At 38.8% G+C, this 25,507-nt stretch overlaps 1 protein-coding gene across 2 annotated transcripts in view; it reads left to right on the forward strand.

The window, feature by feature from the left end:
- urb1 (URB1 ribosome biogenesis homolog) overlaps window positions 1–25,507 on the forward strand; it is a 50,781-nt gene that overhangs the window by 5,384 nt on the left and 19,890 nt on the right. Inside the window, exons 3-27 of one of the 2 annotated variants that reach the window (XM_079609824.1) lie at window positions 1,027–1,178; window positions 1,372–1,501; window positions 2,438–2,534; window positions 2,618–2,703; window positions 2,779–2,904; window positions 4,324–4,445; window positions 6,280–6,475; window positions 6,641–6,778; window positions 8,829–9,002; window positions 9,092–9,200; window positions 9,278–9,403; window positions 9,912–10,024; window positions 10,208–10,327; window positions 10,827–10,943; window positions 11,699–11,837; window positions 13,563–13,733; window positions 13,958–14,157; window positions 15,349–15,561; window positions 16,168–16,353; window positions 18,519–18,784; window positions 20,866–21,148; window positions 21,363–21,624; window positions 21,721–21,919; window positions 24,316–24,493; window positions 25,083–25,141. In XM_079609824.1, the coding sequence (XP_079465950.1) occupies window positions 1,027–1,178; window positions 1,372–1,501; window positions 2,438–2,534; window positions 2,618–2,703; window positions 2,779–2,904; window positions 4,324–4,445; window positions 6,280–6,475; window positions 6,641–6,778; window positions 8,829–9,002; window positions 9,092–9,200; window positions 9,278–9,403; window positions 9,912–10,024; window positions 10,208–10,327; window positions 10,827–10,943; window positions 11,699–11,837; window positions 13,563–13,733; window positions 13,958–14,157; window positions 15,349–15,561; window positions 16,168–16,353; window positions 18,519–18,784; window positions 20,866–21,148; window positions 21,363–21,624; window positions 21,721–21,919; window positions 24,316–24,493; window positions 25,083–25,141 (3,962 nt within the window). The remainder of the gene's footprint in view (window positions 1–1,026; window positions 1,179–1,371; window positions 1,502–2,437; window positions 2,535–2,617; window positions 2,704–2,778; window positions 2,905–4,323; window positions 4,446–6,279; window positions 6,476–6,640; window positions 6,779–8,828; window positions 9,003–9,091; window positions 9,201–9,277; window positions 9,404–9,911; window positions 10,025–10,207; window positions 10,328–10,826; window positions 10,944–11,698; window positions 11,838–13,562; window positions 13,734–13,957; window positions 14,158–15,348; window positions 15,562–16,167; window positions 16,354–18,518; window positions 18,785–20,865; window positions 21,149–21,362; window positions 21,625–21,720; window positions 21,920–24,315; window positions 24,494–25,082; window positions 25,142–25,507) is intronic. The other variant, XM_079609825.1, reaches the window with a different exon arrangement.

Below are 25,507 nucleotides of genomic sequence, written 5' to 3' on the forward strand. Positions count from 1 at the left end.
GCCTTTTTAATTGATAGTATATGAAACAATATGCAATAAGAAATATTTCACACAGCAGTATGCAACACTGTGGTCATAATGACCTTACTATTTTTGAACATAATTCAGTAGGTGGTATAATTTTTGTTACTTTAATTCCCTATTATCGCTGTAAAGCTGCTTTGAAACATATTGTTAAAAGCGCTATTTAAATGAAGGTGACTTGACTAAAATCTCAGAAATAAACAGACTTTTTATTTAATTTTGTAAAAGTGTCTTCGTCTCATAGGAAATGTAAGGTCAAGTCACATTGTACTGAAGGATAGAGTATTAAAATGTTATATACATTTAGGCATTTACAGTAGTTAATCTAGGTATCCCATATGGGATATTTGCTTACTATGCACACTATTCATGCTGCAGATTATGGCTGACAGCGCCTATGAATTTGTTATGCATGTTGTATGCAGATTTATGAAAGCTTGTTTCTATCACGGAATAAAAAAATAAAAAAGTGTGACTTTTATTTCACAACCCCCCCCCCCCCCACACACACACACCTCAAATTAGCAAGTTTACTTCTGAAAATTCAGAGAAAAAAAGTCAGAATTGCCAGTTATAAACTCTTAAAGTTGTGAGATAAAGTCACAATCATCATTTCAAACTCGCAATTGCGAGAAAAAAGTCACAATTGTGAGATATAAACGAGCAATTAAAAAAAGATAATTGCAACTTTTTTATTTCGGTTTATATCTCACAATTGTAACTTTTTTTTTCTTGCAATTCGAAGTTTATATTTTACAACTTCGAGGGAGAAAAAAGTCATCAGAGTTGTGAGTTGATATCTCGAAACTCTGCCGTTTTTTCTCTCGGGAACTCAAGATATAAACTCAAAAAAGTCGATTTGTGAGATTAAAAAGCTGCAATTCGCTTTTTCAAGCTTCCATACAGACTAGCCAACGTCAGTTCTTCTCGCTCCACAAAGAGTGCGGCTTGGCATTGCTGATTTGCATCACAGTGATAAATTGCATGTGATGTGTTTTGCAGCTGACGCTGATATTCCAGAGTCTGGAGATGATCCTGCTGCGCACGGCCAGTGATCTGTCTCAGCTGAGCATGGTGGGATCCAACATCGTCAGGAAGACGGTCTCCGCTCACATCAAACTTCTGCTCTCCTCTCTACACTCGGACAATCACAGGTATCTCTCGAAGCTTGTTGAACTTTTTCATTATTACAAATGAACGATGCATTATTTCATGATCATCTTTGTAGGACGTTATCTTTATTGGTTTTCGGGTACATGTTACAACAGGCATATCAATGAACCACTTTCTGAACCAAATGTTTGCAAATGCACTCAATGTTGTTTGCGCACCTGCTTTTTTCTTCAGGTTTGTCCGTCAGTGCCTGTGTTTGCTGTCCGCTCTGGTGTCTCAGGGTGCGGAGGCGGCGAGGGAGATCTTCAGTCTGATGCAGTTCAGCAAAGGGCTCACTAACCTCGCTCACAGAAGAGACAAAACGGTAAGTGCTTCACAAACTGCAAACTTTACATTTTCATTCATTCATTCAGCGGACGCTTTTATCTAAAGTGTCTTACAAATGAACTTTCTGGACCAAAATGAGACCCTCTTTACCTGATACTCAGACTTAAGTCAGTTAATTAACCTTCATTTATCCAGGCAAGTCACTTAAGAAGTCTGGTGAATGACATATAAACATACATTGCAATACATATACATATGCATATGCATTAAATACACACGCATATTAAATTAAAACATTGACTGGCTGTGATAAAAACACTCCCTATTCGTTTTTTAAATGTCCAAATGTATTTACATAGCATTTTTTATTGATCATGATATTAATATTTATAACAAGTTAATATTCTCATGCCTAATAATCATATTTAGCAGATATGAGCTGGGTTTGCATATATTTTACATTTTGAAATGATGCAAGCAATCAAGCTTTTGAGATTTGCTATATATTATATATTGCTTTACGTAAAAGTGCTGTATGTATGTGGATAAAGTTGGACATATTTATATAAAGAGCTGGGCAATAATATAGTTGCATTTGGCTACAAAATACAAAATCAGGCAGTTGAGATATGCAATATATTTTACTTTATAGTTTGCTGTATTTATGTGAATAAAGCTTTATATATATAAAGCCTTGTGATAATGCGGTTTCATTTTATTAACATAAACAAGCATACAGATGATAATTGCTATAATACATTACTAGTATTCTACAATGAATCCAACTTTTAATATCTCTCGCCGATAATATAGTTTTAATTTTTTGATGATATTTCAATCACCGAGTTGAGATTTGCTGTATAGTACAGTGCATGCCTCTTAACATGAGTGTACTGTAGGTAAGGTTGGATATACTCATAGTAGTTGTGTAATTTGCTTTTTCATGCAGTTGTAATACTTGTTATTTTTCCAGGGAAAGCCAGATGTTAGAATGGCTTACATCCAGTTTGTCCTTTCATTCCTGATGTCTGGAGACAATACAACTATTGGCCAGGTTCTGGACACTAAAGGTATCAGTGACTGGATCTGTGTGCGTTATGAATTTAGCTTTTTGAGTTATCTTAAAATAAAAAAAAATTCTGTTGCTCTTTAGATTTCTTGTCTGAAATCTTGACCAATGGCCTCACAGATGATAGGATCTCCATTGTAAACCTGATTCTATCCACCCTGCAAACCAGAGTAAGACCCTCCCTCATGAATGCCATTTACCAATGTGAGATGCTGTGCGTAACTGTGTACTATGTTTGTCCATAGGTTGTGCAGAATAAGACCATCACGAAAACTCAGAAAGTGCGTTTCTTCAGTGCTTCTGTCCTGAGACAGATAGCCTCGCTCTATAAGTGGAACGGGATTGTGGATGTCAGCATGGATGAGAATGAGGTACAGTAGAGATTTGGACACCCTTGCACCCAATGACACCATCTCTGACATTTTAGTCAATATAGATTATTGACTATAGACTATATGCAACACGTCATATACTTGGGGCGTGAAATCGAATCCTGTTTAAAATACTAATCCATTCATTTCTATGGTTTACAATGATCCAATAGATTTGACTGTATTAGAAAGTTAAATATGACTAATTTGAATGACTATATAATATTTTATTGCTTAACCGTTAAAGACCTATACAGCGGCCGGCGGCTAAAAATAACTATTGTTCTTAAATGTTTAATAACTTTTGAACCGTTAATCCACACAATAATGGACACAACATTGTCAGTAAATTGAAAAAACACCATTTTTTTCACTGAAAATCGCCTATAATAATGTTGTAATAAATGGCTATAACTTGCTTAGGGATTGTTACATGCAGTCAAAATTTCATCTGGATATCTAGAATATCCAAGTAAATCTTTCTAAAGGAAATAATCCAAACTTCAGGAGGATTTGTTTGAGTTGAGTAAAAAATAAATCACTAAAAATGTGCTACCGTTTTTCTTAAATCTGGTAAATTCATCCATTCCATGCCAAAATGAATGTAAAATTTGGAATTTAAATGAGCTAGATGGAAACTTCAAGTTCTCCTGTTTAAAATGATATATGGCACTTGATGCGGTGTGCAAACATTAGTTAGAAAAACGAAGAAAAGACCAGACGAGTCAGGTTCCCCAAAAATGTTCTAGGTCTTTAAGGGTTAACCTGAACCACGCGTCTGTAAAGGTGGTTTCCTAACAGTGGTTCAGGCTGCAGGATTGTTGGAGTTCTCCCTCTTTTGGACCTGGCTTTTAATCGCTAATTCGAAGCAAAAGTAAGATGCGCATACACACCGTTATGAATGCCGGCCGCTTCGAATTAGCACCAATTCGGGGGCAGCCATTGCTTGAATGGTGGATTCATCATTATTCTTAACTAGAAAAACACAACTAATCCTTTGCAGGTTCCCTATTAGCGTTGGGTTTAAATCCAAAATTTTGCCAAATAATTTGCCGCTTTCACATTGCGCTTCGAAACCAAATCTTCCGCCATCGTCTCGTCAGTCAGCTCGCCTCACTCTCGAGATAAACTCCTGCTGTTGATCTGTGTTTCGACTCTCGCTGAATCGAGCGGACTCTATTTTCTGTTGTAACCAAGGTTGGAGATGGGAGAAAATATTATCTAATAATCCCATGTTTCACTCCTTATTATCCAATCAAACTCTGATGGATAGCAAGAAGTCTCGTCCTACATTTCCCACTGCATGTTCTGTTTTGCTCAGAAAGTCGTTACATTACAAATGTTTAATACATTGCCAATGGCTTTTCATATTGTCTTTAAGTTTTTGTATCCGTAATAATGAACATCTTTTGTAAACAGAAGGACGAAGAGGCAGGGAAGCGTATAGTGAGGGATCTGGTGCATAACTTCCTGCTGGACATATGCTGCTCTCGCAAACATGGGATCAGTTTTCATGACCCGAGCCTGGGCACCGCTGGAAGGTGAGTCCTTCAGATGCTCATGTTGCCAGTCTTGCAGCTACAATTGATTTCTTAGTTCATTTAACAGGGTTAATGGGTAGTCCACGACCGCCACAGAACTAGGATAGGACACTTTTGGATCATTGCAGAAAATAAGCATCTTACATGTTTTGTTCATGATAATCTTCCCTAATATACACAACTTTTGAAGCCTAAATACAATTGGTGTAATAAAAAGTAAATCTACATCACATGACTTCACCATCACTAAGCTTCTGACCAGTCTTTCAGTATTTATTTAAGAACAGATTCCCTGAACATTCAGGTTATAATAATTTGCAACAGTGTGATTTATAAACACAATGAGGTTGTAAAAAGAGTAGTGAGTCGATCTGATTGGCCTGAAGACGTTTAATGTCCTCTATAACCTCTGTAGTCACGTTTAGCCACTTGTTAGCAAGTAAAAAGCTTTAAAGAAATCACCAGGTATTACTGATGTATTTTATGTCATAGAATAACATTCAAAAATATCTTGAGCTTGTGTTAACCTCAAACCTTATGTCAGGCATTTAACCAAAAACCCAATAAAAAACACCATTGACTTCGGGACGATGAAACCAGAAATGCGCTTGTGTGTTTTGTCCTACAAAAATACATTACAGCACTATCACCTAAATACAAAATTAGACATGATCCATATATGCTTAAAGGCACACCGCGGACTTTGTGAAATATCCTCTTGAAATACCGCCTATGTAAGTTTGGAGAAGACGCACCGTCTTTGGCCAGGTCATGTGACCTGGATAATGCCTGGAGAACTAATCACTTTACGACCGTCACGTGACCACAAGCTCTGATATACTCAAGGAGCTAACGCTTTTGCTACTATTTTTCCACCTGCTCGACTCCTGGCAATGGCTGAGGCAAGGAAAAAGTTCAAAACTGCTTCTGAGGAGGCAAAAAAGAGAAAACGCGAGAGGGATCGTGGATGTCGTCTTGACTTTTGCGACAGTGCTCCGGCGCTTGTGGCCTCTAGGGGCACAAATATGGTCATTGTGAATTGGTAAATTTAAATATTTAGCATTTCAACTCTAAAGCACATTTTATTGTAAGTTTGCTGTAGAAATTACATATATTTATTTTTGTTTACTGGTTCTTTGTAGCCTGGCTAACGCCAGACCCAATTCTCGTTGAGACTTGGGTCTGGGAACCACATGTGCATTTTCTCGTATTTGAGGCGTGGTTTACGAATGCCCGGCGCCGTTTATCGGGTGCTAAGAATGTCTATCAAATGCGCCTGTACGTAGCTCATAGCCAATCGTTTCCATTATACCAGACAACGTATGTAGAGCGAAAGAAATTAGACAAGGAAGAAGATGGGTAAGATATTTTTGTGTAAACAATGACGTTCAGCGACTATTGCCGTTTGTGCAAGATAAACATGAGGGTCGAAGGTATATATGGATATAAACAAACTGCTTAGTTGTGTCGCATAGATGTCGTCATCGTCTTGCTGCTCCCTCCCCGTTCTGTGATTGGTTCCCTAGATGAGGCGAAAATCTGGTCCATGGTATCCAGACTGCCTTTCAGCGAGAATAAAATCGCGCTGCGCAAAGGCAGTATGGGGAAACCCAGGCTATAGCCTCTAGGGGCGCTAGACGTGAAAGTTACAGGTCTAGCGCCCCTAGAGGCCAAAAGTTCCGCGGTGTGCCTTTAAAACAGTTTTATCAGCTTGTCCCAGTGAAATATGACAACACCAGCACAAACGCTTCCAAAAAAAAACTCTCAAATGAAAAAAAAAAAAGATGGACTGTGCCCAAATCGCTCTTCATCCATCTTGTGCTTGTATCCCCAGAGCCGGAAACCTGGTTCTCCTGCAGTTCCTGGTGGGGCTGAAGCAGGCGACGGAGGACGAGATGGTGGCGGAGCTGGTTGTTGGTGTCCTGAAGGGCAGTCCTGATATACTGACCAGATACTTCAAAGAAACCCAGTTCTCGTTCTCTCCACGAATCGCCAAAGCCTGGCAGGACAACATCACTCTGCTCAAGAAAGTGAGTCTGATTCCTTTTGGTTGCTTCATGTGGTTTATGTCATTTGGTGCAGTGCTTTGAGTTCATGTAATAACGGGGAAAATGTACCTCTTAATTATGTTGTAACTTCTTCTGCATTACTGGATCTTACAGATGCTACTTGCTCAAGGTTTGATGTTGTTACAGATCTATGAGGCTCAGCCGGAGGTGTCCAAGGCTTTCCAGAGCGGTGAAGTGATTCCTTTACCTCGTCTGCTGTCAATGGTGTTGGTCACGTCTTTCCCTTCAGTGTGCAATAAGGTCTTCTTCACTCAAGGTCTCAATGTAAGTGGAAGATTCAACCAATCACATCATCAGAAGTTGTGATGCGCAGTATATTTTTTAGCTATACCGTTATTACCGGTATTAAAAGGATAGTTCATTATTTACTCACCCTCATGTCGTTTTTTCTTTCGTTCATCTTCGGAACACAAATGAAGATCTTTTTAGTGAAATCTGAGAGCTTTCTGTCCCTCCAAAATGACATATTTAAAAGTTTTTTCCTTGACAAAACATTCGTCATGCCTTAAAGGTACACTGTGTAGGAATTTCTCCCATCTAGCGGTGAAATTGTATTTCGCATTCAAACAAATAGTGCTCTCTAGCGCCTCGCTTTGTCAAATGCGTGTTGCAACTACGGTAGCCGTTATGTGCCAAGAAGCTATGACAACAACATGTCTTCCAATAGCACTTCATCGAGTTTAACTATACATGTTATGCTTCCTATATGATGAATTACACAGCCAAGCAATGAAAAATTACAGCTTGTAATTTAGACCGTAACATTGACTTACCCGTCGAGAAGAAAGCAGGCAACTTCAGCGTCCTTCTCCTTCATTAGCTCTTTCCACCTGGGAAAAGCTATCCCGACATTTACCCTCGTTTTTTGAATTTGCCGGTCACGTTTTCATTTAAATATTTTTTTTTGCTTTTTTGGCGACGAGGATTCCTTGTGATCTCCGTGACGCTGGCTCTGAACGGAAACGCGTTGTGGTAGGCTAGTGCTTTTTGTCCCTCTCTGCTATTATAGTTTTTCAAGATGGCGGAACGACATGGAAGCCTCCGTAGACTTGCCCGTCCAATGTAAATATAGATAAGAAATTCTTCGCTTACGAGGATAAGTCAGATCATTGGCAGAGGTAATTTTACACCAATGAGGACATATTTATGAATAAGAAAATTAATTTTAGCTAATAAAATACTTAAAAAAAACTACACAGTGTACCTTTAAAATAGCTTGAATGAATGTAACTCTACACCCTTGCCTCATTTAGTATACGCAGTTCTATGAATATGCAAATGAGCCCCGCCTTCATTCACTCACACCAGTTCAGAGATCCACTGGTTGACGATCACACGTTGATCTGATTGGTTACAAGGTAGTTTGTGACGTCAGATTTCAAACCGTGTTTTTGTTTTTGTTCTTTGGTTCACTGCATTTTTAAGGAGAAAATACTCAGCAATGGTGTTGACTTATGAATCTACATGGTAGTCTTAAAGGTGCCCTAGAATGTGTTGAAATAATATTTAAATTTTGTCCCTGATATCTACATAGAGGGTATGTGGGTTAAAAAGCCATTTAAAATGTCCAGAAAAGGTTTTACAGGTCAATTTCCAACCCTATAAATTGGCCCTAGAATGAAATGGTCTGTTTTTACCTTATTTGGAAGGGTCATGAATAGTAATGAGGAGTTCTGCTCTGATTGGCTCTTTCACTGTGGGCTCATTACAAGAGCTCAGAGAGGCACAGCAAACAGGGTTTGAGGAACAAGCGGTTGTTTGTAGAATGCAAATGGACGTTTCGGAGTGGTAAGTTTATTCATTATTTTCAGTACGAACTTAACAGTCACGTGTGTGCGTGTGTGTGTGTGTATGTGCGTTCGTTCGTTCGTTCGTTCGTTCGTTCGTTCGTGCGTGTGTGTGTGTGTGCGTGTGTGTGTGTGTGCTTCACCTGCGCAGCGCAGTTCTGTGTAGCACCGTATCTCTGAAAGGGCTTGGCTTATGCAAATTTTGGAGGCGTACATATTAATGATCCCATCGGTTACGTCACAGTAGGTGTTATGTGGAGATTCGCCCGTTTTTCAGGGGTGTTTTTCAAAAACGAGATTTAAACAAGGAGAAAACAATGGTGTTTGAAACTCACTGTATGTCATGTCCATGTACTAAACTATTGTTATTTAACTATGGCAAGTTAAATTCAATTTCACATTCTAGGGCACCTTTAAAGCATATTAAAAACACCACATAGACATATAAACAACACTAAAAGATGGATAATTTTTTTTATTTTTTATTATGTCATCTTAAAATGAGACATTTCTTCTTCCTCTAATAGATACATAACTTGGTGGTCCAGCACACAACACTTTCCCTCCTGGTGTTTATCCTCAAGCGAGCTCAGAAGAACATTGAGCTCTGCCTGGACAAAACGGCCTGGGAGAGTTCAGACGTCCACAGCCCTGCCGTGATGGAGGAGTTCGTGCAGCTGTACAGAGAGGCGCTCAGCAAGGTGAGGGTGATGCAAAAACGACAGCAGTGAAAGGGTTTAAACCGAGGGAACAAACAAACAATCAGATATTTATCCTTTTGGTGCCACAGATTCTACCGGACATGATGTGTGTGGTTTCCAACTGGCAGTCGCTCTCGAAAGAGAAGGAAGATGTGGCAAAGACGAAGAACACGGATCAAAAACAGACCAAAGAACACCGTAATAATCTTTTGTTGTTGTTGAATATATAGACTTGCTGTTAACACTATAAAAATGAAGTGTTTTTTCTGACTCAGCGCGGCAGGACGATGCTCAGCTCATCCTGGTGAAAGCTCTTCTGCTCCAGGTGATGTGTTTGTATCAGCGGGCCGTGCCTCACCTTGTCAGCCAGAGCAAATTCGATTTCAGCAAACTCCTGAAAGGTACAATTGAGAACAGACATTAAAGCAATAAGCCCAGCGAAGCCGTGTTTTACAGTGGACTTAGAACAGCTAAGTGGCGTTGTTAGCTACGACGTGGAGTAAAACCCCCTTAGCTGTTTTAAATCCACCGTAAAACACGGCTTCAAGGGGCTTATTGCTTTTATAAAACGGTTACTCCATAAAAATATAAATTTTAATATTTATTTTATTCATAAAATAAACGCCAGCAACAAAAAATATAACGTTAGAACACATTTATTCCTCCGCCAAGCAATGTAGTTCGAAAGAGGTTGCTAAGCAACATATGCAGCAACGAAGAACCACAAACGGCAGTTGCGCAGTAACTAATGTAATGCGCTCACAGGTGTGTGTTTGTTGAGTAATTTACAACGGCTTTGAACGCGGCTCAACCAATCAGAATCAAGGACTGGAACTATCCGTTTTATAAAGAGCATTTAGCTTCTAACTTGCTGTGGAAGGAGAGAGTGACTTCTTGAAACGTTTGCAGGCATTGTGACGGAGAGGGGAATGAAACAGGAAGTTCCTCCAGTTCTACAGGATCAAATTCTCCAACTGGCTCTTGAACTTCCTGCGAGCAAGTTCTCCTGGTTCCGCGTTCAGGTGAAAGCTTTTTATTCTTGGATGCTGCGTTTGTGTGTTAGCTTGACACTCACTTTATTCAGGTTTACGTGGCCGTATGTCTTTTCAACAGTTGGTTTAGTTGCTGATGTTTTTCAGATTACTTATTTGGTAAGTTGAAGATTTTAATTTTTTTTCTTGTTTTTTCCCCCCGGCCAAACATAGGAATTGGCAGATCCAGATCAAGAAAAAGGAGAGAAATCTGTCTTTTATTTGTTACTTAAGATGTTTGTAAGTAGTAACAGTAGCTACTTGAAGACCTCAACCAGGATGCTGGTCCTAAAGGTGAGTTCACCTGCACCCAACAACAGAAGAAGATGAAAACTTTGAATTGTAGAACATGTTTAAATATTTGGTCCCACTTTATATTAAGTGGCTTTAAGTACTATGTACTTACATCGAAAAATAAGTACAATGAACTTATTGTGTTCATGTTGTATTGTAAAACACTTTTTCTGCTATTGAGATGTGATACTGGTAAGGTTAGCGACAGGTGTGGTGGTATGGTTAGGTATAAGGGTGGGTTAAGGTATAAGGGAAGGGTCAACAGTGTAATTACAAATGTAATTACATACAATAATTACAGCTGTAATTACATGCAGGTATTTTAAATATATAAGTACAATGTAAAAACATGTATGTACACAATAAGTACATTGTATCAAACTATTAATTTCAATGTAAGTACATAGTACTTAAAGCCACTTAATATAAAGTGGGACCAAATATTTTAATATACTTTGCTCAATGGTCCGCTGGGTGCTGACTTGTGCTCTGCTTTCAGGTGTTGAGGGACAGCGGTGTGTTTGAGCACACGTGGAAGGAGCTGGAGTTGTGGCTGGACCGTCTGGCACGTTTGGACCCGTCCCAGCAGGAGGCCGTTGTCCAGTTTTTAGACCATGTACTGCATTCTGACCACTCTTACTGGGCTTTTTACATATCCATGCCAGTGTTATGAATGATAAATTGATAATCTTGTCGTTTAATGCCTGAGTGAAGCAAGATTTTCAGTGAGAAAATATTTAGGGAAGGACTTTGTTTATATCCTAATCAAATACATGGTTCATTTTGAAGTGATGTTGACTTCAAAGTGTTGATAAATAAAATATATAGATTTTTTGAGTTTTGAAAATCCTCCCAAAAAAGTGTTAACAATTAATAATTATGGTGTAAAGATACTTTAATGCACTGGTCAGTTTTGAGATTTTTGTGCTTCCATCATTGTCTTCTTTCAGACTGTTAGAACGAAGACGTACAAAATACACATTTAAGTGTTTGTTTCATTAAGTTTTAAACTATTTTTGTCTAGATTTCAATTGCAATAAAGATAGGTGTGAATTCAGGTTTATTGAGACACTTTTCCCAGTCATCTCAATGGAAAATGTGTCCCGATTAACCTGAATTCACCCGTCTTTAAAAGGGAACTGTTTTCTCTAAACTTGTAATACTTTGTAATTGTAAAGTGTAATACACTTGTCTTAATGTACTGTGATTAATCAACTGGGGATGTTTGGTGAAATCTTTTTAAGTTAAAAGTTTATTTAAGTTTAGTTAAAAACGTTACCCAATTCACATACATGTTATCCTCTGATCAACGTTAAGTATAATCCCCTTTACCATTGCGATTGGTTTGAAGTTGGTGTTTTGTGCGTGCAGGTTTTGATGCGCGTGGTGTGTGACCCACACGTGTACACTGAGAAAGCAGCGAGTGCGGTCCAGGAGGCAGCGTTCCTGCAGGCCAATCTGAGCGGCCAGGAGGGAGACGAAGCCAGCATCCCCATATCACACATCGACGGTTAGCAATACACACAGTTTCAAATGTACATCTACAGTCATGCTGGCACTGTTAGGGATGCTAATATGGATTTAGTTGTTTAACCTTGTTTCATTTTGACCCGGAATATTTTTTTTGATATATAAAAAAAAAAAATGAGGGGTTCATCGGAGGGGTCCAAAACCCCTGGACTTTTGTCACACTTGAACCACACACACACACAGACAGACACACACACACACACACACACACACACACACACACACACACACACACACACAGACACACACACACACACACACACAGACACAGACACACACACAGACACACACACACACACACACACTTTGAATGGATTCGAGGAGTTTTGTGGTTGAAATTTTAAAAAGTAACAAATCCTTCTCTCGCGGGTCAATTTGACCCCTTTCACACAGAGATTCCAGAAAATACACAGATAATGTATAGGATTTCTTACATCCTGGTATGATCGTCAGGATGAGACGTGTAACGTACGTGTCGAAAACATGTACACTAACGCATCGCGTAGGCTACCGTCCCACAAAGCTGGCGAACAATCTCAGCTTCAGCACGGATAGTAAGGAGCTCCTGGTCTCTGCTTCGTTCCAGTTTGCTGACATTTTTTCGTTTTTTCTTTGTTGATGACGAACACAAACTTTCTTTTTCTAAGAGCAACAGAGTCGCACGATGGCATGTGCGTCATCACTACGACACACTCCTTACGGCATTGATCCTGGCTTTTGTTCACACATGGCACGTTCCGGGCCTAATCCCGGCAATGTTACTAGGTCCCCAACCTAGCTCTAGAGAGGAGCATTTTGCTAAATATATGCACCGTATTACAGTTTTTAAAGTTTTTATGACAGCCACCATTTAAATGTTTATATTTCATATAACTTTATTATTATACAGATAAATAAGTGTAATTTAAGTGTTTACACAAATCAGTAAATTTTTACCTTCAGTATTATATTAGGCTAATAGGCTACAACTGACTCCCATAGTTTACAGCATTAGTTAAGAGATTTGTTTTCCTTGAGAAAATTTGCTATGTATTGTACCTGGTGTCCAAAATAATCAATATTTAATCAAAATCGAATCGAATTGCAAGCTTGTTAATCGATAAAAACAAAACAAAAAAAAAACAGCCCTAATAAAAATGCTCAAAATTCAAACTAAAAATGATTAAACAATACCAAATATGATTTTATATTGTCTACATGTGTATCTAAATGCATATTTAAGTTAAATGACTTTAGGACCCAGCGGAAGAGCTCATTTGCTCCAAGTAGTGCTATAAGGCCATCTACTGGCTAGAGTCATGAAATATCATGTTATATCATTTTTTTTCCACAAGAGGTCGAGAAAGACACCCGATGTAAGATATTTTGAGCTGAATTAAAAGGGTCATGCATGAAATTGTGAGTTATTTTGAATTTAAGTTGAAAGAATGTGAGGAATGTACTTAAATTACTATTTATTTATAATTTATTTATTAAATCTATTAATTTAAAGGCAAGTAAAATAAAAAATCTCTAGAAAAATGCATTAATAATAGAAAAGGAATATTATCAAAATGAAATAAAATAAGCTTTCTGTAAAAAAAAAAAAAAAAAAAGAAGTATAATTTTAGGGCTTTCGGGTCATTTTGACTCCGCGCGGGAAGGATTTGTTCCAGGACACGAGGGAAGGATGAGGGTTACACATGTGTTTTACTCTGTGTTTTAGATGTGCTCGACATGGTTGATGTTATAGTGGAGGGCAGTGAAGGGGACGTGGAGGAGATCGGACCGTCCTTCACCGAAGACATCATCCTCCAGACGTTCCCGTTTAGCGCCATCGTACCCGCCGTGCTAGAGGCTCGCAACAAACTGCCAGAGAGTTTTAAAGATGGGAAAGGTAACTTTCTGAATCTGAAGATCAGGGTGAAGTGTTCTTATTTTGTCACATAAGTAAACGTAAGTAGCTTCTGACAGGCAGTCCTAAGTGAACAAATATTATATTTAAACAAAATAAGAGAAATGTACTCGTTTTCATGCATCTTAATGCATCATGATTCCTTCTGGAGCACCAGTGAATGTTTCCACGAGGTTGATGTAGGCAATGCCCTGTGTGTTGCTCAGGTGTGGTGTACGAGTACATGGCGTCGGTCCTGTGTGATGTCCTGCACTGTCAGCGGGACCCGCTGGCTCTGTGTCTGACCCTCCAGCACTACGACGAAGAGCTCAACTCGTCAGAGTCTTCATCGCCTCCTCACGCCTCTGTCCTCACCTTCTACCACTACTACTCACAATGGCTCCCCAAAAACACACGCAAGACACTGGTTGGTTCAGTACTCAGTATCTCATCCTTTATCTTCTTCTTGAGTGTGTATGGAAGCTTATAAAACCATACTTAGGAGAAGTTATGACATTTGGCACACAGATGGAGGACAGTCTGTTATCATAGCAAATTTGCTGTCTGGTCTTGATAGATTCATTGGTTCACGCTGAAAACAGTTATGCCACACATTTTAACTTTTAGTTCACTTTGAAATAAAATGTTGTTATGTTTTAGCTTACCTCAAGGGCATCCAAGATGTAGGTGTCTTTGTTTCCGCAGTAGTTTAAATTTTTGATATTTTTAGGTCAAACCGTTCTTGTCTGACAATCATATCATGCAGGTCTACGGTCACCGCCTCAAAGAGCATGCACAGAGAAGTCCAAATTACACAATTCCCCATCGCAAGTACACATTGATGGCCTAAGACACGAAACGAGCGGTTTGTGTGAGAAAACGAACAGTATTTATATCGTTTTTACCTCTTGTACACAACCACGTCCAAGTGATCTGAGGGCGTGCGCACACTTCCTGGTGTGTGACGTGTGCGCACGTTCTGGCTTAGTCTGCGGACTAATACATATATACATATGTATAAATACTGTTCGTTTTCTCACACAAACCGCTCGTTTCGTGTGTCTTAGGCCATCAATGTGTACTTGCGATGGGGAATTGTGTAATTTGGACTTCTCTGTGCATGCTCTGAGGCGGTGACCATAGACCTGCATGATATGGCTGACAGACAAGAACGGTTTGACCTAAAAATATCAAAATTTAAACTACTGCGGAAACAAAGACACCTACATCTTGGATGCCCTTGAGGTAAGCTAAAACATAACAACATTTTATTTCAATGTGAACTATCCCTTTAAGTACATGAACCTAGACTTTTGGTCCAATTTTCACTAAAAATGACTCTTCAGACAAAGTTAGCCTGAAAGTTAACAAAATGTTTTATATATATATGTTGGTTAGTAGGTAACACTTTAGTTTAGGGTCCAATTCTCACTATTAACTATTCACCTAGAAATATGCATGCAACTTATAATGTAACTAATGTTATTAAATGGACTATTATTGTAAAGTGATACCGTTTCAAATGTAGATTATAAATTGTTCTTATATAAATGGCTGTGTGGAGTTTCAAAGCTCATTTTCTTGATGTTCCTGATTGACTTGTCAATCTTTCTCACAGTTCATGACTGAAGACTTCAGTGAGGATCGATCTAGCGTCGGTTTCACCGCTCTGCTGAAGGCCATCTATAGTGAAGGAGCAGATGCTTTCCTACGGGACTCATTTAAGGAGGCGGCACAGGACGCTCTGACCTCTCTGGATGTGTCCCAATTCCCAGTGGCTGTCAATCAAGTGCTTCTCTACCTCAGAAGCTTCGTCGTCACTTTCAACTCGGTATTGAGCCATTCAAAAATATATATGAGTGGTTTCTGTATGTAAACTAACAACTGGGCAAACAGTGTCCAATTCAAGGTATTAAAAGGATAATTTACACGTATTCTGGCATCATTTACTCACCCTCATGTTGTCCCAAACCTCGACTTACTTTCTTCTGTGGAACATAAACGCATATTGAGAGTGTTGGTAACAAAACCATTTTGCTGAGCATTGACTTCCCATTGTATGGTAAAAACACACACAGATATTTCTCAAAATAATTGATGTTCCACATAAGAAAGTACTGAACAACACTTCAAGGTGAGTACATTTTAATTCTCCCTTTAGTTGCAGAAAACTATACTAACATTTAAATAAATTATTTTCTTAAGTATGTTTCATATGAGCTAGTAAAAAAAGAAGCAATAAATCCCTGAAACTACACTACCAGACAAAATATTTTCTTACTGTTTTTGAAAAAAAATCTCTTATACTCACCTAAACGGTAATATTGTGAAATATGATTACAATGTATTCCTGTGATCATTATTAACTTCAAATCTGGGGAAAAGTTTGTCTGAGGAAAGAGCGTGAGTCCTCATGACTGTGACTGTGTTCCCGCAGCTCCCCAAGGAGACGGCAGCTGAGGTGTTGGGCCGTCTGATGGCAGTGCTGAACTCCCTCCTCCTCAAACTGCTGAGCTCAGACACTCAACAGCCCACTCAGCCCGAGCCTGCGGGACAGCAGGGCGAGGAGGACCTGTTTCTGGACACAAGCCATGTTCCTGCGCAGGACATTGATAAGAAACAGGTAGCCAGCCTTGATCTTAATGTTTGGTTTTATTTTAAAGTAATATCCTGAGTTATTTCAGAAACATTATTTGGGGGAGGGATTAATTAAAATAAATGCGCGATTAATTAAAATAAGACTGTAGTCGTATTTTGCTTAGTATGGTTATCAAATCGCAAAGGCTGTGATTGAATTACCGTATTTTCCGGACTATACGTTTTTTTGACTGATGCGACTTAGTCTTTTGCGTATTTTTAGTCCGGAAAATACGGTAAATATATGCGCTGCGTGTTTCAGAGTGAAGCGTGGGACTTAGGGGTGTGCGATATTACGATTTTTGATCGTGGACGATTAAAATGTCTCCACGATCTGCTTTTGAAGAAATATCGTAGGATCGTCCATTTTATCAGTTTGCATTTCTGGCGCCTCCGTCTCAACATACTGTACAGCGCGACGTATATCCACATGAAATGCAGAGGAACGGGACACTGTAGTTCATAAAAATGAATTATTTGCATGTGCTTTAAAGCCTTGCCGGTTAAACATGTCATTCGCTGCTGATGCGCTGTTCTAACGGGCGCTTTTCTGAGCGCAATAGACCCGACGCGCACATGCACTAAAAGCCTGTCTAACAGCACCCGTTACTGAACTAAGTTATCTTATTGCGCTAATACTGTCAAATACACACAAGGTTTACATAAACAAAGTTGGTTATGTCTAAAGTGAAAGAACAATAGAAAAAAATAAGAAAAAATCTGCCTTGTCAAATGCGTGTAGACTCGTTGCGCGCAGATCTTAAAGTGACAGTAGCCCTAATAGTAAACATGCTGCCGCTTGTCCTTAAAGGGACAGTTACCCAAAAATAAAAATTCTGTCATTATTTACTCACTCTCTAATGTTGTTCCAAACCTGTATTAATTTATTTATTGTGCTGAACACAAAAGAAGATATTTTGAGGAGTGTGGCTAACGGTTGATGGTCCCCATTGATTACCATAGTAGGAAAAAAACTATTATGGAAGTCACTGGAGTACATCAACTGTTTGTTTACCCATATTCCTTCAAATAACTTTTATTTTCAACAGAAGAGGGAGACTTATTCGGGTTTAAAGCGGCTTGAGAGAATTAAAATTTTTGGGAGAACTATACCTGTTAATAAAACAACAAAATACAAAGAGCATCTCACTCACTCTTGACTGAGAACTTCAATAGTCGCTTTAATAAGAATCAATGTAAAATTTATACAGTGAAGTCGATGTTGTGTTTTATTTTCATATTTGTTCATTTAATTACTTTCTTCAATGCTGTTAAATAAACCTACAGCTGAAAAAATAAAGCACTGTTTTTTTTATTTGTATATTAAGTTGTGTATGTGTATCTTTGTTCTTAATTTTTAATAACAAAGACAATGACAAATATTTTTTATCTTCGCCACTTTGGCCTAAATGTCTGCCATTCTTTTTTATTTTATATTTTGTTACCTAAGGCTTTGTTTTTAAAATAGGGACATTAGTTTGGCTGTGAGGCTCAGTCACTTGCAAAATAGTAAAACCAACATGAAAAGGAATCGTGATAAAATCGTGAATCGTGATTTTCCTGAAAAAAATCGTGATATGATATTTTTGCCATATCGCCCACCCCTAGTGGGACTGTTCATTTACTTGTGACAGAAGAGAAGCCAGGAAAATGGAAATGATGTAATAATAACAACAATATTATTATGTTAGTATGAAAGATTTTATATAACTGTTGTTGTTATTATTAGTATTATTGTTATCGATATTTATTTTAGATTTTTTAATGTGTGTTTGTAGAGATATTATTAAATTATTGTATACAATATTAGTGTTAGATCATTTTTTAAAAATAGATAGATGGATTGTTGTTGTTATTAATATTATAAAGCCATATTGGTATATAATCAGAATTATAGTATAATATAATTGTGCAGCCCTACCAAAAAGCCCTCTGTAAATCGCAATCATATTTGAACACACATATATATATATATATATATATATATTTTTTTTTAACACAGAACAAACACAGGAAAAACAAATATTCTGACAGAACATTTGTGGGGCAAATTGACTGAAAAATCACAATTCGATCCCCCCTCACCCCCCAATATGGCGACTGCAGGAATCGAGTCCTTACGTTGATCCCTGTCTTTCCTGTGCTCTCCAGATCACCCTGGCTGTCCTCAGATCAGTGTTTAAACACCCCACAGTGGAGCAGTGGTTTCTGGCTCTGGAGCTGAGCTGTTTCCCTCCTCACAGCCTGAATCCAGTGAGACTGAAGCATCTGTGTGTCCGTCTGACCGAGGGCACGCTCACCCTGCTGGAGTCCAGCGCCGGCGCGCTCCGAGACCTGGACGGCCTGGAGATCGTGAGCTCGTACCTCACCGCCGTGCAGAGAGCCGTGCTCGCAGAACTACACCACAGGACCAGCAAGTATGTCCAAACATGCGGCTTCTGATAGGTTGAATACCGTTTAAAAGGATAGGTATCTGTTTACGTACTATTTTACAATACAGTTAATAATACTGTGATATTAAAGGGATAGTTCACCCAAAAATGTAAAATTCTGTCTTCAATTACACACCTTCATGTTCTTCCAAACCCATAAGTGTTCATCTTAAAAACACAAATGTTTGTTTTGTGTCACGCAAGCACGTTTCATTGAGCGCTGCATGTTCAAAGTCCAAACGTTAAGCAGTTGCTCTTGATCTATTGTTGATGCATCGTTTGCTCTATTTTCAATGAAAAGTCCTGCATTATGCTTAAAATACATCCAGTAAATAGGTTTAACAAGTATTAGCACAATAATAATGTGTGTTGCCTATTGCCTTTCTTTAAACACATTATTATCGGATGAGTAAAATCCAATATCGATCAACCTCTAATTCGTATCTATTATATATTAGTACATAAGACAAGTTTTATTCAATATATATATATATATATATATATGGTTTGAGTATTTAAACTTGCAGTGACCCTGTTTTGAAGTTGAATAAGCCCATTTAATAAAGGAAAAGAATCTGAGATGCATGATTTATTTTGAAACGATGTGGGTTTGTTCTGTATGGACATACCGTGTTCATTTTATTTGTGCAGGTCTTATAATCTCTTAAATCTAAAACACTGCAGAGGCTTTATGAACTTTTTGAAGTGTCAAAGTTTTAGTTGTGTGGACTTTCAATAGAGATCTTGTTTTCGAAGATGAACGAAAGTCTTATGGGTTTGAAATGACAGTTATTTTTGAATTGAAAGTAATCCCTTTTAAGTTTGACTTTTTGTTTCGAATCACAGATTTTCGAAATGGAATAATAGCATACCTCTTACTATATACTGTATACTTAATTAAAAACATAGTATGTAATACAGTACACATTGTGCAACAATAAACCTCACTACAATCCAGTGGCGCCCAGTTATCATCTCTAAAATAAATGTGGTTTTGCATTTGTATTAAAATTTACCAAAAATGGTGCATAATAGTCTAATATACGAAGAGGCGTTAAAAATCATGGTTGCTGTTACTTCGGTCCCACTTTATATTAAGTGGCCCTAATACCTGTGAACTAACATGGTAACTACATGTGTACATAGTATGTAACTACAGTGTAAGTACACATTGGTACATAGTATCTAGAACTGTATTATTAGTGTAACTACACGTATGTAACAACCCACGTAATGGTATGTGTAAGTACAAATGTGTAACAGGACATTGGTAACAACACTTTTTTCAGTGTAACAGGAATTATGTAACTACATTTTGTAACAACATGTAGCCTATTTGTTGTTCCACTTCCACATGCAGTCTTAGATACTGCAGTTACCAGTTGATGTACACAACAATTACCTTAACAATTACACTTTATATTAAGTGGACAGTTCCTGAGGAGTTACCATGTAACACTGGTATCACAAGGTGAAACTTTAGTTGTAATTCAACATTAGTCCTGCCAGTCATAAATACATGTATTCCAACTGGTAACTGCAGTATCTAAAACTGCATGTGGAAGTGGAACAACAAATAGGCTACATATTGTTGTTACAAAATGTAGTTACATAATTACTGTTACACATGTGTACTTACTGAAGTGAAAAAAATGTTGTTACCAATGTCCTGTTACACATTTGTACTTACACATACCATTCTGAGGGTTGTTACATATGTGTAGTTACGCAAATGTTACAGCTGTAGATACTATGTACTAATGTGTACTTACACTGTAGTTACATACTATGTACACATGTAGATACCATGTAAGTTCACAGGTATTAGGGCCACTTAATATAAAGTGGGACCGTTACTTCTAATTCATTAGACACACTAGAAAGGAAGTGTTGAGTTGAGTGTGTTGCATTATGGGATGTGATATTCAGTGTGCTGTAGTTGTGTAATGGCCATTTTGTCATTTGTAGTGGGTTTTGGGTTTGTAGAGGTCTTATTGTGCTCAAAATAGTATGTACCGGTAGTTTTTTGTTTGGTGCATCACTGAGAAACCCGTTTTGCTCTTCAGAAGTTGTCCCAGAAAGCAGTCCCTGTGTGTGCGAGCGCTGCTGTCTCTGCACGACTTCATGGAGGCGTCTGGCCTGAAGGAGGTGGTGTCCGCTCTGCTGCTGCTCCCCCAGAAGAGCCTGGTGGCCCCTGAGGGCCAGCTGAGCGTGTACGGGCACGCGGTGCTGAAGCTGCTCTCTGAGGACCACAGCAGATGTGTTTCTCTGTCTCAGGATCACCTCAGAGGTCTGGCTGCTCTCCTCACGCCCTGCCAGTGTGTGGCGCTCGAGGACTTCCTGCTGCAGGTACACACAACTGGGAAACTTAACACTCAAGGGGCTGATATAATCACGGGGAAGTTCTTCACTTAGGGGTAAACATGTTCATTTTTGTTCAAAATGACGTCACACCAGTTCGTTCTCCGATTTAGCTTGAAGTATATCGAGGGCCTTCAGAGTAGTGATAATGAGATGCTATTGTCTTTTTGCACACTTTCGGTAAAACCGCCTCTCTCTCTAGGTGCTGTCCCGGGAGCCAGGCACGGCCAAACTCATCCAGACGGACGTTCTCCTGCACTGCATGCAGAGAGAGAGTCCTTCAGCCCAGGCCGTGGGGGTCGTTCTCCTGCAGAACTGCTCCACACATGTGCTCCGCTTCGAGCTCTGGTGCCTGGAGCCGTCGAACCTGGCGCAGATCAGCTCCCAAAGCAGCGGCTTCTTGTCTCTACTCAACGCCTACTTGAGAAGAGACATCAGCGATGATCCCATCCGCCCTAAAGACAGTCAGTGTCGCTGCTTTCTGTGTAGTGGCTCAAATAATGCTGTTCGTATTTGACATACAGTAGGTTTCATGTGGTCTTATCTATCGCTGTACGCAGTTCATAAATCAGTCCTGAAGGCCCTGAAGAAAGCTCTGCTGTCTGAGCTGTGGCACGCAGTAGAGCGAGGGGACGATACGAGCGACCTGCATGTGGAGGTCCTGTCCGGTCTCATCCGACTGGCTGCTGGGACCGCCGACCTCGCTCAACTCATGAAAGATCTGCCTGCCATCCTTCAGAAACCAGACAGTCATCAAAGGTAAACTCATGGTGACACTTTACATTAGTTAACATTAGTTAACATGAACAATGCTTTTTTCAAATTTTTTAATCTTAGTTGATATTAATTTCAACATTTACTAATACATAGTTTAAATCAAAGGTTGTATTTGTTAACATTAGTTAATGCACCGTGAACTGACATGAACAAACAATGAACGCCTGTATTTTTATTAACTAACATTAACAAACATTACTAAATACTGTAATGCATTGCTTATTGTTCGTTTATGTTAGTTAATACTAGGGATGCAGCGAATCCAGATTTTTGGGGTTCGGCCGAAACTGAATAGCGAATCCTACTCCCATCCTCAGTCCATTAACACAGTAAACACATCAATGAAGTAAACAACGTCCACAGAAGTGTATTTTTCATTTAGAAAAAAAAAAAAGCAACATTATTCCAGGATGACAAGTGGGAAAAACTATTTTGACAATAACCATAGGCCAATGACTTTAGCTGTGACTGTCCTTCCTTTGCCGTACCTGAAGTTGCTGCTGTTTGGCTGCTGTCTGTAGATTGCACAACTCGTATTGTTTTCGGATGTTTCATACGCAAATGTTTCAACAGCGGCGATGTTGTGTATTGTTTAGGGTCCTTGCCACCACGAGACCAATCGTCATTGCAAATTGACTTTTGGACTTGAATCGCCTTCTTTTGACTGAAAGTACTGCCAAACAACACCTTTTCTGCTCACGAGGTTCATTTTCACTTTCTCACAGTTTACTGCATTCGAACAGTCCACCTACGTAAACACAGACACGTAATCAACGGCGGCGCGACGTCGTCCAGCGTAGCGCTAGCCTAGGGTTCGGTTCGGTGGAAAAATATTCTAAGGTTCGGCAGAAACCGAACCCTGTCAAAAAGCCCAATATCCGGCCGAATCCTGGATTTGGTGCATCCCTAGTTAATGCATGAACATGTTAACTAATGAAACTTATTGTAAAGTGTTACCAAACTCATCACTCTTTCTTTCAAACTAAACCATATGTATAAAGTACACATATAAGCAAATAATAATCCCACCGCTGCCACCACCAAATGCTTAAAGATGTAAACGGGATGACTATGCAACATTAGCGTGAGATACTGTTGCCATGTGTGCAAGTAGCAGAAACAACCAGCAAGACCAGAATTAACGTTAAAAACGTTTAATTTAAAGATGGATGAAGTTACAAAAAAACTAAAAAAACATTATAAATGTAAAAGAGAAACGGATAATCAAAAACAAGAGTGTCGCCAAATCAATGAAATAATCAAAACATAATTCCCATAACTAATTTACCCAAAACCTCTAAAACTACCTACCAAACGAAAAATGTAGAAACAAACCCGAAATCTTCAGCGTATACGCCGCCTTAAATAAACTACGCTGACTAAATAAAAAGAATAACAATGATAGCAACTAACTCTCCAACTAACTAACAAGAAAACTACCGCAGATGTGGAGGCCAGCAATCAGTAGAACACAAAATGGGGAAACTCAAATCTAAATGCTCTATGGTTAGACAGGTTACTGCATTAACACGTTCGGATTAACAGGGATCGGTCACACGCACACAAATGCACCACGAGTATTGGTGTGACTTAACACTGAACAGTGCAATAATACGTCAGCATCAGAATTAACAAACCCGAAGGAGTGTTACTCAAAACCACATAAGCATAAACATTAACAATACCAAATACGTGATCATGGTTCGACAAAACAGCTCAATGCATGCGAGATGACTGAGATCTGGCGCTGATCTGCTCTCTCCTGGTCAAAGGGCCTTTTAAACCCGGCGGGACGTCAGCGGATTGGTGGAACGTCAGCTCTGACGCGTGACGTAGTGACAGCCAATGATCACAACCTAAAAGTAATGAATAGAAACAAAAACACAACAGAGAAAGATAAAAATATACAAGTCCACGTGGAGCGTAACGTTACCAAACTCATCACTCTTTCTGTGACCATATGTATAAAGTACACATATAAGCTAATAATAATAAAAAAAGTAAATCAATTGCTAAAAAAGGTTTTATCTGTTTGCATGCATTTCATGTGATCATTAACCAACATCAGAGAACACATATCAAACTTAAAACCTGAGGAGGTTACTATACATCTGTAGTAAACAACTAAACATTTTAGGTCAACGGGTTCATCTGACAAAAAAAAGTGTGTGAATCCCTGCACTAATGAAACAATACCTAGTAGTAAACGGATAGATTTAGTATTTATGCTTTTTTAGATGATTAAAACAATTATAATAATTGAACCTATTCATTAAAAAAAGAGACCCGTGGAAATGATTCCAGTAAGTTGAACTGTTTGACATGATCCTACTTGAATATGTGAGGTCTTGAGCTGAAGCTGGCACGTGTGGTCTCAGGTGGAAGCTGGCAGACTGCATCAGTGAGAAGCTGTGTGATGGTTCAGAGGAACGGAGTCAGTGGAGGACGTCTCTGCTCTCGGCCGCTCTCCGCTGGCTGGCTGCGGTGTATAAAGAGCAGAAAGACCCGCAGTGCCCTCATGAAGAGGCCGTGCTGACAAGACTCACGTCACTCCTGGTGGGTCCAGCATTAGCATTGTCATCTTACTTCTCTCGGTGGATGAACATCTGGTTAAGGTTATCATCATAATTCCTGTGGGTGGTGTTAGCTCCATGAACACAGGACTTTACTGATAGTTATTTAGCATTTTTTTTCTTTTAATATTATTCAAAAGTTACTGAGGTTTCCAGACTTAGATGTTTACAGTTGAAAAGTGTTTCAAACTAGCCTAATGATAACGTGTAAGTGTTTTTGTTTTACTATCGAAACTGCATATTTTAAACTTTATGTGGTGTAAGTCAGAAGTTATGAAATCATATTATTTTCAATAACAGCGCACTTGTAATTGATTGACAAAGCATTCACTTTTATGTACTTGTGTGAATTATGTGAATGTTGTTTTTAATACAGCATACCATTGTCCATTTTATTATTTTATCCACATACATCAACTATTTGTTATAAACTGTGCTAATAACAACTTTTGTGCCACATAAGCATAATGTGGTTATATACATTTGTACAGTATTTTGTACACTTACACATGTTTGTGATGTAAATAGCTCAACATCCAGCTGATGTTTACTGCTTGTTTGGTTTATTGCAGATCGTTCCAGAAAATATCACTGCATCAGACTGGAACACCTTTGTCAAGTCTGGGCTGAAGTAAGTGACTTTTCACCTAAAGTCCTCATGCAGTCAATCATTTGATCCCTTAAAACTCATCTTTGATCACTAAAATTACATATTTAAAAAGTTGTTTCCTTCAAAAAAAAAGAAAAGCCTTAAAATAGCTTGAGTGTAACTCTACACCCTTGCCTCATTTATTATACGCAGTTCTATGAACCCCGCCTCCACTCACTCACTCAGCTCAGAGATCCACTGGTTGATGATCACACGTTGATCTGATTGGTTACAAGGTAGTTTGTGACGTCAGAAACACCAGCGATTTCAAACCGTGTTTTTGAGACTGTCTTTGGTTCACTGCAGCTTTAAGCAGAAAATATTCAGCAATGCTGTCGACTTATGATT

Source organism: Phoxinus phoxinus, assembly GCF_949152265.1.
Source record: "Phoxinus phoxinus genome assembly, chromosome: 4".
NCBI lineage: Eukaryota > Metazoa > Chordata > Actinopteri > Cypriniformes > Leuciscidae > Phoxinus > Phoxinus phoxinus.